We start from the raw sequence: 15,369 nt of genomic DNA on the forward strand, positions 1-15,369 counted from the left end.
TGCTTGGAAAATAGGTTGGTTTGGTATTATGTTTTAGCCTCACAGGAGACAAACACTGCCAAAGCACTCTACAAGAGTTCTCTATCCTAACAGAAAGAGGAATATACACAGAAAGCAAATCCATAGTGTTGTGCTCCTAGGGAGAGGAAAGATGCAGACTTTAACAGGCACAAACACCACCCTGGTGCTTGCCGGAAAGCTGATAAGCAGTTCATTAGATCCTCTCTGGGTCAGATATTCAAAGTCAAAACCAGAGTTAAAACACAGTCAAAAACAAAGTTAAAAAACACAGATGAAGTTTGAAATCACTTTATTGAAAAATTTCATACAAGAAGAGTCAGTGGCAAAAAAATTCAGGTGTGATACAGCAACACCACAGACAAGTTCCTTACACATCTCAAGCTTAGGCTGATTCCTTTACAGCCACTCTCTCCACATACTCAGCTTTCCAGAGACAAGTGCAGCATCCTGTCATGTCAGTGAGTTTCAGCGCAGCACAGGAAGCAGAGTCTGTCTTGACATCAGATAAGATTAGCTATGGCTCTGATTTTTCCTGTGAGAGGTATGAAAGACCCTGTAGGTCTGTTGAGAGTGCCATTTGCAACAGAAGGCATCATTCCCACCCACCTCAGCTCATTCAAAAAACACTGACTGAAAGTCTGTAACAAAATATTGTGCCAATAAAAATCTTTTATAAAACTAGTATAAAAATTTGTTATATATAGCATAAAACTATCAAAAAGTGACTGTGCCAATTTCCCCTTTATACAAACAGGTTGGGTTGTTTTTTTTTTTTAATAAAAAAATCACATTGCATTAGAAATTCACAAAACATATTGCATCTTTCTGAAATACTCTGTGCAGTAGAAGCCCCATGGGCAGTTACAAGACAGACCATTAGCTCCCCTTTAGTTTCTGCTGTCTCTACAGCAGCTGCCAAGAATTTGGCTCTCACAGTTTTAGGATTCAGAAAGTAGAAAGCTGCAAGATGGCAAACTAAGTGTTTGTAAATCAGTACCATTCCTCCTCAGACAGGAGAAAATCCATCACAGAAATCTCTTGATTAAAAAGATATTACATATTACTTGTTGGTGGTGTCAGTGAGCCAATACAGCTCTGACTGTTTCTATGTCAGTTTTTATTTGCAGTGTACCACTTCATGTGCCAGAGAGGTACCTGCAGCATCTTTCAGTGATTTCTGGTCTAATAAGAACACACATCCGAGCCACAGGAGCAAATAAATTGTCAGTTTTGTTTCATAAAAAAACACTGACAGACACAGGGTTGTCAGCCTGCTGCCTGGAAATAATTAACATTGATTGTTCCCAATTCAGTTTTCAGCAACCTGGGGGGTGTTACATATAAGAGCAATCACTGTCTTGCTCCCTACTTTTCCAGGCTCAAGATTCAAAGCCCCTGCAGCCTTCCTGCACAGCTGTGCAGGTAAGGAGCTGAATCCCCAGGGACTGAAGGTACTGTCGTGTGTGAAACCCACTCTGTATTTGGTCACTTAATCTTCTCAAATAACTCAGCAAGAACTTAGTTACTCTTTGCATAACCTTGGAGAATACCAGGAGTGGGCTTTGCATTTGAGGACATATGAATCAGGTGACTTGCTTCTCTTAAGAAACAGCAGTAACCCATTCAGACAGTTATCGTAAGGAATTTTTTTGTTAGGGGGGATTTTTGTTTGCTTTCTTTAACAGAGAGCTGGCAACAGCCAGAGCCCCTCCCTGTACAAAGCGTACAAAGTTATCTCCAGCTAGAGGTCCTAGAGCATAAAGCCCTTTCTCCTGAGTACATTCATAGGTGAATGGGTCAACATCTATGGGGTTCCTCTTTGGATTGACTGGTTGGTCACTGTCCATTGCCAAGTCAATGCCATTATTTGGCAGAAAGGAGAGGTTGGGGTTTGAGCCAGTTAGAACAAGAGCCATGGAAATTTTATAAACTTTCTGGTAGCCATTCTTGTCTTGAAAGATACATTTCTTGTCCTTGCCAAAGGATAGCACATGATGTTCAGGAAGGCTAATGTAACATTCATAGGGCCCAGCACAATCAGCTGACTGTTCTTTCATCATCTGATGGACTTTGTGGTATTCGGGGTACATCATTTTGGGGAGCTGGTTAAAAATAAGACCTGGATCACTGACTCTTCTCCGAAAAACATGGATTACAGGAATATTGCAATGGTGAGCAAAGAGAATTGCATCAGCAGCTGTCAGACCAGCACCTACAATCAAGACTGGATCTGACATGATGCCAATGCTGTTGTCCTTCACTGCTTCCTCTAGGGCAGACAGCTGGTGATGGACATAGGAAAGGTTCTCTCCCTTGACCCCAAGCCAAGTAGGACTATCGTATGTTCCTGTAGCTAAGACCACATTCTCTGCATAGATGGAAAAGGACTCTTTTTCACCTTTCACAGTTTTGAAAAATCCATCCACCTGAAAGACCTCTGTATTCATCTCATTGGTGTTCCAGAGTGAGTCACTGTTCTCCTGCAGAACTTTCTGTCCATGGTTGGAGATGCTCTCTGCACTCACTTTCCTCACAGAGGTCACAACGGTACCACATCTGAAATTCTTCTGCAGTCCTTTCTTCATCACATAGTGTTGGTAATATTGAGCAATGTCTTTCGCTGTGGCTCTATTGTTTCTGAGGCCTCTGTAATATAGTACAACCAAAGGTCAAGAAGCAGTTAAGTAACAGATGGGAATTTTTCCCCTCTTCCACTGAATGTATCCTAGAGCCATCTATCCTGGAACTACCAGAGAAGACTTATTTAGTTTCCCTGACTTTAGCAAAGTTATTCCTGATATACAGAGCTAACACTCAGGTCCACAAGCTGTTGAACAGAAGCAGCTTTCTCTAGCATTGATCCCATCCCTAAGAACACAGGTGCTCGTTTATGCCTTCCTCTCACATCCTGCTTCCATTCCATTTTTAACTCCTAGACTTTTTAAGGCTGTTACACATCTCAAGAGCAGAAACACCTCAGGGACTGCACAATAGCTGAGTTGATTATACTTGTCATTAAGGACAGCAGTTGTAGACGCAGAAGTCAGATGACCACGCCTTTTCCAAGCTTTATTAAGAACTCATGGCCACTGTGATCCATCTCCCCAGTGGGTGTTGATAAGGACACATTCCAAGAAGCACTGCAACTTTATCTGCATCACTAAATGCAGAATGAACTTTTACTGGGAGGTGAGAGGGTCTCCTTTCTCTTGCTAGAATCAGCCATAACAGATGGGTAGCTACATTCAAGAAGTTCACTCCACTCCAGGTTCACAAATAACCTCCAGATGTTTGCAAATAATCACACCACAGATATCTTACCTTCTCTTTTGCTTTAGCCAGTCTTTGAATGGGAGATCTGGGAGTCCCATCCATTCCCCTCTGCTCAGGGTAACCATAGAGCCCTCAATAGACTGGAACAAGAAACACAGTAAAAATTACTTTAAATGTTATTTAATGCAAGAAGTAAAATGCAAGTTTGTCATGTTTCAATATGGCATAGATCATGCAATCAGTGATTTCCTCTGTCATGGAGGAAACCATCCATGTTCTCCAAAAACAACAGTGGACTGGAAATATAAATGCCTCTCATGCTTTTTTTTCCCTTTAAACTCTTTCTTGTCTATATACACAAAATCAACTGGGGCTGACTGGCATATTAGAGGAGCTTTTGCCCCTCCAGTCAACACATTTGGCTATCTTACAACAGGAAGACCCAAATAGTTAGGCTTCAATTCACATACATGCCAGGCACCTCCAGGAGCATTCCTGCCAAGGACCAGGTGGGGGATGGCTCTGTAAGTCTCATGCCACCATGTGAGGACAGATTCTGCTGTTCCACCAAAGTCTGTGTCTGGACGCTGAAGAGTGTCAAACAGAAGAGCCACAGGGCTGTGGGATCGTCCCTCCAAGCCTTCAGACAGATACTCCAAATCCTAAAAAGAGAGGCAGATCAGATGCTCAAAATGCATGTCCTGCCAGGCAGCAGACTGCTTATTCCTCAAGTATTTCCAAGCAGTCTGATCCTGTGAATCTCATTTACTGGCACAAAGATCCTGTTATTGCCCGAGGACTACCTCAAGCATCTTAGCAGCAATGCTGGCATTTCATACAGGCAGATCTGAACAACTAAAAGCACTTTGCTTAAAGCTCATTCTGTCTGTATACTTTAAAAATTCAAAGGAGATTATTATGTGTAAGATACCCCTAGGATGCTTTACTGTGATGTTATACTGTTTCTCTTTACACAAACCTGGTCCAAAATAGAGACATCTGGTGCCTCTTCCAGTTTTCTCTGGAGAATGGGATGAGGATGGAGAGAGTCTCTTTTGAAGTAAGGGGTATAGCCTGACAGCAAATATGAGAGACAGATTCCCGAAGGTCCATTCCCTAAAAAGACACAATGGAGAAGAATTTATATTCCTGCAGATAGAGCAGGCCTTTGAGCAGTGTTTCTAATATCCAGACCGATTCAAAGGATCAACACTGCTGTGGATACAGGGGACTTTATTCCAGATTGACCATTGACCTATTGGATGGAGTTGGGGAAGTCATTTTACCCTGATATGTCCCCTTTTTCTCCTCAGTTGCATCTAATTGCATTGAAAGGTCTTCAGAACTTATTGAAAGCCAGAGGTTAACCTCACCTGAAGCTTGAAGTCTCTACCATGCTGATGAACTGAGTTACTGCTCATTAACCTCTTTAAAGGTTTAGAAACTGGCCACATACTGACTGGGGGCCTCAGCTCTCCTGGACGCACTTTTCACACCAGTGCAGACTAGTTCATTGGACAGAGGGTACAGAGTAAGTCCAGAAAAGAGGGTGACTATTGAAGTGAAGGGGAAACAGCCCTGCTCAGTAAGAAATCCTGTCTAATAAGGGATATTTGGCAATAGCAGTTTTGACTAACTGGTCTTGAGAAAACTTTCAAATGGGAACCAGCCCTACCACGGTACAAAAAAAGTTTCTCTGCCATGCTGAGACAATCCCCCAAAATACAGCACTTCAAAGGGATTGCTAGATGACTGAATTCCTCCTGCTGACCACCCAACAGCCAGTGGAAAAACTTGATATATGTGACTCCAGAGCCCAGTGAGAGTAACCCATGGAAAGTTTTCACATGGCTGTTCTCCAGCACGTTTAATATTTTACAGTGCCTGCATAACTAGGTGTCAGCCTCTCTGGCAGCTCAGACTTTGCTGCTTACTAGTATGTGACTAACTACCATTACATAATGCAGTGACGATCTAGAAGAGGAGAGCTGCAGTGACACAGCAGCCTGTGCTGCATGTGTGAGCAACTGGAGCAAAGACTGCTTCTTGGGGATGTGAGACAGAGGGAGGCTCAGGCTGTAAAAGCTAACAATGAGCTGAGCTATGTGAAGGGCAGTGTGTGCCGCAGCTGGGGCCAAAGTCTGCTGTGCTGAGCAAGGACCAGCAGCTGCAGGTCAGTGTTTGGAATATTCCACTTGCAAGAAAGTTATCCAAAACCAACAGAAGCAGAAATTAAAAGCAAACTAAACCACAGGTATAGTAAAATATAACACTTCTCAGTTTTCTTCTTTGCTTTAGGAAGTACAAGGAGGCACCTAAGACAAATTTAATCACCTGAGTGCATGACACTTAGCAACACACACAGAGAATTTACTCTGAACTACATCCAAGTTTGATATGGATGGTCACAAATACAGTTGTGTCTGGGTCTCAAACTATTCTAGAAAGCAACTGCTTTCATGAGGCTGCCAGCACAGCAGAGAGCCCACAACCTTCCTGGAGCAGGGCCTGGGGAAGTAGCTAGGACCTCCATGCCGTGTCCAGCTGCACTGAAACAGCTGAGTTACTTCAGTCCAACAGGCTCCTCGTAGTGCACATCTTCACACTGGTGCTTCTGAGGCTTTAGTGACACCTGCACACTGGATCCCTGTATAGGTGCACTATGGATGTACCAAAATATCCTCCCTCTCACCTAAAGACTTGTACAACTGGGCAGTACAAAGCCACTCTCAGACTCGAACCTGCTGGTAGTTGTGTCCTTGTCAAACTCACTGTTAGCAAGGATTAAGCATGATTTGTGTGGTGCACTAACTTAGGACTTGCTCTCTTGGGTGCTATTAGATGACAGACAGGGAAGGAACCCAGCTCTACAAGGCATTTAAACACATGCTCAGATGAACAGAGTCCAACACCTGTGCTCAAGCACCACTCATGATCCATCAGAGAAGGCACTGACATCATACTTGTGCTTTGCTCCAAGATTCACCCCACATTACAAAGCTCCCCTCTTGCAAGGGAGACAAGATAGTTACTACACAACTTGTTTTCTAAACAAGCAAAAACCCACAGCTTTTCACCATTCTGTTAAATCTGTACAACATCAGTGTAGCTGACTTGCATTTTAGAAGAAATCTGTGAAAAATTTCAAGAAACTCTTAACAGCATCTGGAACACTTTCTAAACACACACAATGGGGAAGAATATCACACAAATCCACCTCCAATTCAAGCACTACAGATAATCACTTCACAGCAAGCTGAATAACTATCTGTAGTGAAAAGGTTTCAAATCCTTCTAAAAAATCAACAGAGAAAAACCAGGCTCAGCCAAACTGATATTCAAAAGGCTACCAATTTTACTAGTAAAAAAAAAAAAAAAAAGAAAAAAAGGGGGTATGTGTTTTAGTTTGTCAAATATCTAGTTACCTACTTTCCACAACTCTTAGTGGTCTTTCTCTTAGTACTAGAGAAACACTGTCTGTCAGGGAAGGGATGCAGAAACTGGTCAGGCATTTCTGGTTTGATTAAGAACATGTGGAACAAAAGCTGCAGACAGCAAGACCAAAGCAACAACAGCACAAGGGAACACAGTTATGCTGGCAGGAGAAAGCTTACCTATGATCACAACAGGCAGTGGCTTAAACCCACTTTTATTTTGGGGTCTAGTCAACAACGCATGCATCTTCCAGTCCGGAAGCATTTAGGTCCTGGAGTCTTCCTGTTAAAACAAGTAAGTTTTGTCAAAAAAACCAAATAATTCAAAAAAACCCCTGTGACTTTCTACAGCCCACAAACCTGGGTTGATTTAAAGTATTATCCTTGCACTGTAGACCATCACATTACACTTCCACACTCAGGACAGGCCTATTTATCTTTTTTGCCTCCTGCCACCAAAACTGAAGGATGATTCCCTGATTATACACCACAGAAAGGAGATAACCCTTATCTCCTCTTCTCTACATGAATTCCAGTCCCTCCAGAACAAGTGGCAGCTTTAGTAACCCTCTGACTACAGTAACTGAAGTACTGCAGTTTGTTAATGAAAACTTCACTTCTGCCCATACTACGCAGAAAATTATAATTAACACAAACACTTCATACTTTTTAAAGCAGCTTGTACATTTAGTGATAAGCAGAGGAAACCTCACTCAAGATTTCTGCCCAAAGGCTGGAAATCTCCTGGCTGCATTTTCAAATATGTACCATTCCATCACTACAAGGTTTTTTGATAAGTGGTAGTTTAGTTCCTGAACATTCTGTCTTAATTTTCCAGAAAATAGAGTTCTAGGTCTGAACAAATAAATAACAACAAATCTTTAAACAACATATACATCATAATTATCTGGGAGACTAAGGTCTCATTAGAGTAGAATCTACATAACTAATCAATCATTATGTAGATATTCAATGAACAGTGAATCAAAGGTTTTTGCTATTCCTGTAGGAATCCTACCATGTCAAACAATGACTACTTTAGTTTTCCAGGGAATTCAACTGTATCGTCACTAGTCTAGAGAAGTTGTTCTTTTTACCACAATAAACACGAGATATTTTAAATTCAGCATAAGCTTTTAAATTATTCTACAGAGAAAACAGTCTTCTATAAAACCATTATTATCATTTTGAAAAGCTAAGTAAAAATCCACTGAATGGCATGGCTTTGTTCAGTAGGGCATGTTCTCCACACCCTTTTCAAGCACAGAAAAATTTTTGGCAAGTGCACTGCACACTTCCATGAGGTCTGGCATGTCACTGCCTTTGACACAGGTATTGCAGCAAATGTTATCCTACAAGTGTAATGCTCCACTTTAAGCCTGACATTTACATCACCAGCAACTACAGTAACACAGTAAGACCCCAGTGATTGAATGAGCAGCCAGAAAACCACAGGCAAGTTTAGGATTTGTAGAATCCCAGGCTTCAGGAGGTGTCTTGTAAGTGCATTTGCCTGCAAGGATGTGACAGTTCCCATACACACCAATATACAGCCATCACTGGGCTAGGCAGAGCTATTCCAAGAGGACTGGGTTCATCCAAGTAAAGAGGCACATAATAAAGCTTACAGGCTGAATTCAAAACTAGCAGCTTCAACCACATTTTTGGATCACAGTTTAGTAACACACATCGGTTGCCTATTACTACTTAACTAAGCATTAGTCTAAGACTCCCATGCATTTTGCCTGACAGGCCAAGAACCACTTAAAAGACATAATAGTCATGCTTTCTAATTTAAGTAATTTCAAGCATCTAGCTTTGAAGAGAGTTGGATTTCAAGCAAACTTAGGTTCCCTGTTTAACTGAGACTCAAAGGTAGATGCATACAGTACAGAAGATGAACGTTTCAGTGTATCATGTCCATACCAAGGCATGTGTCACTCCTTAAGGCGTATTGAACCCAACCCTGGCAGCTGCAGGAGCACAGCCTAACTGCCCAAGTATTTTCCCAGACTTTGGGTAAATTCTACCACATGAACCAAAACCTGTACCACCTTCAAGCAGATTGTTGTGTAAATTTACCCCCAAATAATCCACTACCCCAAAGCTCCAGAGTTGGAATTGGTAGAATTCCGCAGTAGCACCTCGGATAGTCAGAGACACCAAAGGAACAGGACACTGGTGTGACCAGTAAAGGCATTCCACTCAAACCAGCTAAACCACACTACCTATCTGAAGGTTAGCAGAGGTTTCTTCTCCATGGTAACAAAGAAATCCCTCTCCATGGCTGTACTACACAAGAAGACAATTTCCTAACACAGAGTGCACATCTTATTTCTATGAAACTATTGGGAGTCTGAAAGAGGGAAGGAAGATCTCTGGAAGCGATGTTCCAGGCTTCTGCTCCATAGCACTCTGCAGCAGCAAGCACAGAAAGACCGTATGCACTCTGTAGACAGCAGTAAGCCAGGGACATTCGTGGGATTTTTACTGGAAGCAAGGACTGCTGAACCAATCCAGTATGGCACACAGCAACAGTTCCAGGAGAGCGGCAAAGCCAGCATATAAATAACAAGCCTGCAAGTCCATTTGTAAAACTTGGGTGCAAAGTCATGCCATTGTGTGCTAGCATTTTTCTGGGGCAGCCTGATGGAGACAAAAAAGGCACAAGACAGTAGAAGTCAGCCTGGCAGTCCTGTTTGCTTTAGAGGAAGGTTGCCTTGGCTCCTAGCCATTGTGCCACCCTACCCCACCCTGACAGAGAGCAAAGCCAGCAGCCATGGGCTCAGTGATAACGCTCTCATTTCACCCTCCTCCTCCTCCATTCTGTACCTTCTGACACATGAAAAAGGAGCATTTAATGGAATTAAACAAAACCATAATGGCTAGAGGAGCACAACTGTTAGTGCTCACACACACGTGACCATTTTTAGCCATGGTTTTATTCAGGATCTGGGTTCACAAAACCCTATAATGACCATTTTAGTGCTATGCACTTTGTTTTCTGAAGTTTTGACATGGGACAATTCTATCAACACAAGATTAACCATCAGAGATGCTTCTGTTCTAACAAATGGGAGAAGTCCCTTTCACATCCTATAGCTACCATCTCTAATTCAGTTAGTAATTCTTTTTAGCTAGAAAGTCAACCAGATGCTGAACCTGGTTTTAGCCTACAGGATGGACATATTTGACTTCTGGGGGTAAATCTGAGCTCAGGGCATCTCAGACATTTGAGTTTCAGGCCAAATGTTTACTTTTCCTGCCCTCAGAAATAAAGGTCAGTTATTGGGGGTTTTTTTGGCAGTCTTAGAATCAAGGGACCACATATACTTTTATAACCTGTACAGCTAATACAGTGTAGCAGATGAAAGCCTGTTCTTGCAGAGGCTATTGGAAAGCATACAGGACACTGAAGTTCATTTCCAATCTGTACAGAACTAGTTAGCAGCAAGAGAAAGCCTGAGCTAGCAAGAAACCCAAGACTGCTCTTCTCACCTTCCTTTTATGTAGAGTAGGCTGCTGAGCACTTACACTTGGTCAGCTTAGTGACACTGATGCCTCTTGGGGCTCCTGCTTTAGGCTTCCTATTTTAAATGGGTGTCTCTTTCCTCCTCTTCATTTGGGAGCACACTACACACTCCACAATTTATCTCCTCACTGCTTCCAAAGCATTTCAGTGTCTATGTGATGTTACATAACTGTTCTGGCTTAGAAAAGCACCCAGCTCACTCTGGGCCAAACTCTGCATACCTTCCTGACACAGCCTTAAGCCCAGAGGGACTATAATTCATATAAAGTCAGTCAGTGTGGCCCCTAATAGTTCCAGGCTGCACAAGTGAAACAGGTTTTAAGTGAGTAAAAGAAAAAGCAAAGATACATTTAGCAAGACAGTGACACTAAATGATCTTTAACAGAAATAAAAAGCCAAGTTACATCAGCCATATGCGATTAACTCTCCCTATAACGTCAATGAGACTTTTGCTCAAGTGAGAACCAAGTGTGGCCTGTACAGCACATGGGGAGAGTTCAAGAGAGCAGTGCAGTCAGTATATAAATAATAGAAGAGACTGAAAGAGTTACCACAACGCTCAAGTTTAAACAAGGACAATTCTAACACAAATGCAACAGTTCTTCAGCTTCACTTCATCATCCCATTCATTTCACCAGCAGTTTTAAAAATTTAATTTGTTAGTGCTTAAACACCACCACCCCTCCCCCCAGAAGTGTCAATAACTTTTACATTTTATACTTTCCTACAAGTTTCAGAAGTCTGTTCCCGTGTCACTGCCCCCCCCATCACTCTTACATGCCAGGCCAGTTACCCCACAAACACAATTAAAGTATATGGAAAAACGTCAGCTTTATGGTACATAACAGTAATATATTTCTAAAAACAGCCCTGTGATATTCAGAAAGCAATGTTACAGTATGCCAGAGCTCTCTACATTTACTTACAGCCTTCTTACCTTTAGCAGCCGGTCAAAGGAGAAGTGCCTGTAGTCAGGAAAGCCAGGCAAAGTACAAGCCTTGAATCCTGTCTCTGCTTTAAGACACTGGTTTAAATATAGTAGGCTAGCAGCACTAGGAGAGGAGAGGAGGAGCTGCAATGAATGGAGGCGGAGCAAGGAAAATACTTATAAGCATGAGTCAGCAAGACTGTTTCCCTTTCCAGCTTGTGAATGAAAGAGGTAGTGATCTCCCTTCGTAATGTTCAGCTGACTGCATGACTACATCAAAAGCAGGCTTATAGATGTGTGGCAGAAGTCCTGCATTGAACAGATATCTTAATTTTGAACCCTCGGAGTAAATTAAAACCTGAGACTTTATAAAATGCAATGCTTCCTGTGGCAGATCTGGGTTCTTCCTCTGTATTTAAAAGAAAAACTGCTAGTTATAATTACAAGTGGGAATAAAAGTGATAGGATAGCACTGTAGGCTTGCTTTAAAACTAGTGATCTTTTAGGCCACAGAAGGACAAGAAAATGTGATTACTTTCCTCCTACTTTGGACAGTTTGTGGGTTTAGTTTCACTTTAATATTATATCACAGATATAGCAGGTCTGAAAAAAAGACTTCAGTTTATATTTTTTTCTTCAGTGAGATAAAGTCTGATGAACCTGTGCACAGTAGCAGTAAAATGAGTCAGACTACTTCCTGTAAAACTTACAGCATGCCAGGATTTTCATCCAAGGTATCTTACTCAATTCAGTGGAATAATCAATGAAGCTTGCTAAATTTAAAGTGTCCTTAACAAATGAAATAAATTTGTGCCAAAGTGTTTAGTTCATGTGGTAAATGCAGCATATTTGTATCTCTGAGGCCATCTATTTTGAAGCTAGAATCTCCAGGGAATCAGGAGGGCTGCTGAAACCCTGTCAAGATGCATACTTTCAATCAAGTGATACAAAAAGATAAAACAGTTCATCAGAAGGAATTCTATACTCTCATGACTCCCGAAGTAGGATACTTCATAATCTATTTTAATTCCACCAGAATAGGTTGTTTTAATAAAAATGAAGCCATTGTTTCACTTAAAATTTAACTAACAGTGATCACTCTGAAATACTTGTCAGACCAAGAGGTGGTTTTTTTAAGGTCTCTGTCAAGTTGTCTGGGCTTTTATTCATGGTAGCATATGCACAGAGGTCTTTAACTCATACTGATTTTTTGACAGGAGAAAAGCCTTTTAAATGTATTATTCAGATACTTATTGGCAGGTAACAAATATATCTTTATCAGTCAAGAAAAAATTAAGCTTCCAGAGAAACTAATTTGTTTGGTTAGGTGAGTCAAAACTGTCCTGTTACTAGGTTTTTGAAAAATTATCTTCAATATATTGCAGGGTTGGACTTCAGAAATTTCAGAACAAAGATGTTCAAGTCCATACATGTTCATAGCATAGATACAAGAAAGCATATGATGGTTTGGCAGGCTTTATAAGCAGTTTAGTCAGAAATACTTCCTATGTAGGCAAACATGCAGAAATAAAGTCGTCCACTATGACAAGAAGAGATCCTCTCCATTTCCCACTAGAATCTCTATTACCTCTGTAAAGACAGACAGGATGTCATTCCAAAACCACAAGCTTTGTCATGTTCTTGCACACAGTACAACTCTTTGCATGAAAATGTTAATGTATGACAATAACCCACTGTTCTTTATTTGCTTGTACAATAAGACCATTGAATACAGCAATTTGGGGGCTTTGTTTTTACAGATATCCCAACAAAAACATGACATGGAATATATATCAATGTTACTGTTTCTCCTCCTGTACCTTATCTAGAAACAAATAATTCCTCCCGACAAGGTCTGCACAAACTTTCCAGAATAGGAAGTAATTGTGCAATCTGCACTTGACCTGGCAGCCATCCTTTGACCTAAAAATTTATGCAATTCACTGGTGTTTTCTTCCTGATTTATTGCAAGCAGTAACATTCAGATTAGTTAAGTGCCTAAGTAAAAAGCTTATATAGAGATTTCCAACATGACTTTGCACTATCTCTATTCATAGCTGTCAGAGTATGCAGTTGACTAACAATACTAACTTCTTTGCACAAACTGACAAACACATTTTATTGGTGCACAGATTTAAGGGTCTTTAGAGGGCTTCAGATTTTTTTTACAGAAAAAAACTCTTCTAGACTACTAGTCTGTAGGCTCGTTGATCGAGGTGTATTTCACTATACTCCAGCTGAGATCTGAGGAATCCCCCAACTGTCACACAGGATCCAAATACATTTGTCAGACAAGTGGAAACTTTCAGCAAAATGAATTATTTGCAAGGATTTCTCCTCTGTTCTTTCAACTTTTTCATTTTAAAAATAAAATAGAAATTTAACCTCTAATTAACATCATCCATAGAACAGATACTGTTAGATTTGTAAGACACCACCAAATGATCTAACAAAAGCAAGATAATCTTTATGGCTGCAAAAAAAAAAAAAAATCTTTTTTTTTGTGAAAAGCTTCTGTCTGTAAAAAGCTGTTTGTTATTTTTAAATAGGACCCATGACATTAAGGACTGCCTTCAGATAATGTAAAGGATCAATTCTGTCTTTGTACTTCCAAAACCACGGGGCACGGGGTACAGCACTACAGTTGCTTTTATATGAATGAGCCTTGCACATAACATAATGGTAGCTAAGCAATTCATCCACTGTCAGTGGGTAGGGAGGAATTCAAAACACTGCACCAGTCTCCACCTGAGAAGGTTTTGGCCTGCAGAAAAGAGAGACAGACTTCACCAGTAGTCATTCATTCCACCTTCAAGTCATATGCTCTGCAGTTCACAATATCAGCAGTCCTGGGTGTATTTGTTGCCAAGGTCAGTTTGTTTCCTTCTAGGTCAGCCACGATATAGTTCTCAGAACTCCAACAAGTTAATGCCATGTTTTACCAAGGTAAAATCTGAAGAATATGTCAGGAAGCATGGACAGAGCCATAACACTGTTCTGGGGGAACATTTTGCACCTGAACCATCCCATATTGCAAGAAATGTCCTTGCTACCAATCGACTTTTCACCTCAGGTCATTAAGTTCTACCCATCCATGTCCTACTCATGAAACCTGTCAGATAGACAAGAGAATCAGGGCTCCTGATCTGGGGGAGCTAAAGGAAGAAGAGCGTCTGGTGTCAGAATTCATTGTTGTTACTTCTGCTGCTGACAACTCATGGCAGAACACTTCTTACAGTACCTCTCTAGCACCCACCCTCCCCCCTAGCCAGACCTTACTCTGTGCCAATTTATCATGATATACTACATTGTTTCACACATTAGAACTTCATGTTCTGCTGTTTTTTCGTAATTAGAGGAAAACTCCCAGGTCATCCTCCATGGGCCACAGTAGTGCTTTGATGCTTTGGTGTTTCTTTCAATTAAAGTAAAACACAAATTCTCCATGTTTTCTGCCTAAGAGAACATTAAGTGCTTCACCCCACACACACACCACCCCCTCAATTCAGATCATTTAACCTAAGGCAGAATCTCAAATTCAATTGTTAGAAAACCTGATCAAGTATTTTGGTTCTATATGGTCTCTGTGCAGCACCTAAAATCCAGCTCCACTCTGTTGCTGCCTAAAGCATCTCCACCTTTTTCATACAGGAAAAGTTCCACCTGCAAAACTAATTTGCTTACGCACCAAAACTAGAACCCACATATTTAATGATAATAAATGGTTTGACATCAATACTGAAACATTTTATCTGGTTTCTTTTTGCTTCAACTAAAAGACACCCCATATTTGTCACCAACACCATAACCTGAACCCACATTAGCAGGATGCTCCCTACAGATGTTCTGGTATTCCCTGAATCATCATCAGCAAGCTGTGACCACTTTACCTCTGACAGCAGCTGGGTCTCTGAAGTACATTACTTGCTCTGCTAAATGACAGAGGTGAAAAGGTGAAAAGCCATAGGGAAATCCAGATAATTGCTAGATTTGACAGGAAAAGGGGTTTAGGCAACTTTTCAAGTGTGAGATCCAGTTCTGCTTCCAGTTATACTTGTGACTTCCTACATGTGTTTGTGCTTTCACATGGCTTCCTCTAAAGAAAGGTTTGGCCCAGAGCACATATCCTACTTTCCTGTGGCCGTGCCAAGGCCATATCTGTCCTGTGTTCATACTTTGTT

At 41.2% G+C, this 15,369-nt stretch overlaps 1 protein-coding gene across 2 annotated transcripts; it reads right to left on the minus strand.

The window, feature by feature from the left end:
- Window positions 1-303: 303 nt before the first annotated feature.
- OSGIN1 (oxidative stress induced growth inhibitor 1) lies at window positions 304-11,283 on the minus strand. 2 transcript variants are annotated; one of them, XM_074913166.1, is made up of 6 exons: window positions 11,198-11,283; window positions 6,909-7,011; window positions 4,274-4,410; window positions 3,765-3,956; window positions 3,343-3,434; window positions 304-2,667 (listed from the first exon to the last, which is right to left on the minus strand). In XM_074913166.1, exons 2-6 carry the CDS (start codon window positions 6,991-6,993, stop codon window positions 1,674-1,676), a joined length of 1,500 nt encoding a protein of 499 aa, XP_074769267.1. In that variant the 5' UTR covers window positions 6,994-7,011; window positions 11,198-11,283; the 3' UTR covers window positions 304-1,673. The 2 variants fall into 2 exon arrangements, with proteins under 2 accessions (XP_074769267.1, XP_074769268.1); XM_074913167.1 differs by lacking the exon at window positions 11,198-11,283 and adding an exon at window positions 8,621-8,662 and having other exon boundaries at window positions 6,909-6,930.
- Between the last annotated feature and the right edge of the window lie 4,086 nt (window positions 11,284-15,369).

The sequence above is a fragment of the Athene noctua genome, chromosome 9 (assembly GCF_965140245.1).
Source record: "Athene noctua chromosome 9, bAthNoc1.hap1.1, whole genome shotgun sequence".
In the NCBI taxonomy this organism is placed as follows: domain Eukaryota; kingdom Metazoa; phylum Chordata; class Aves; order Strigiformes; family Strigidae; genus Athene; species Athene noctua.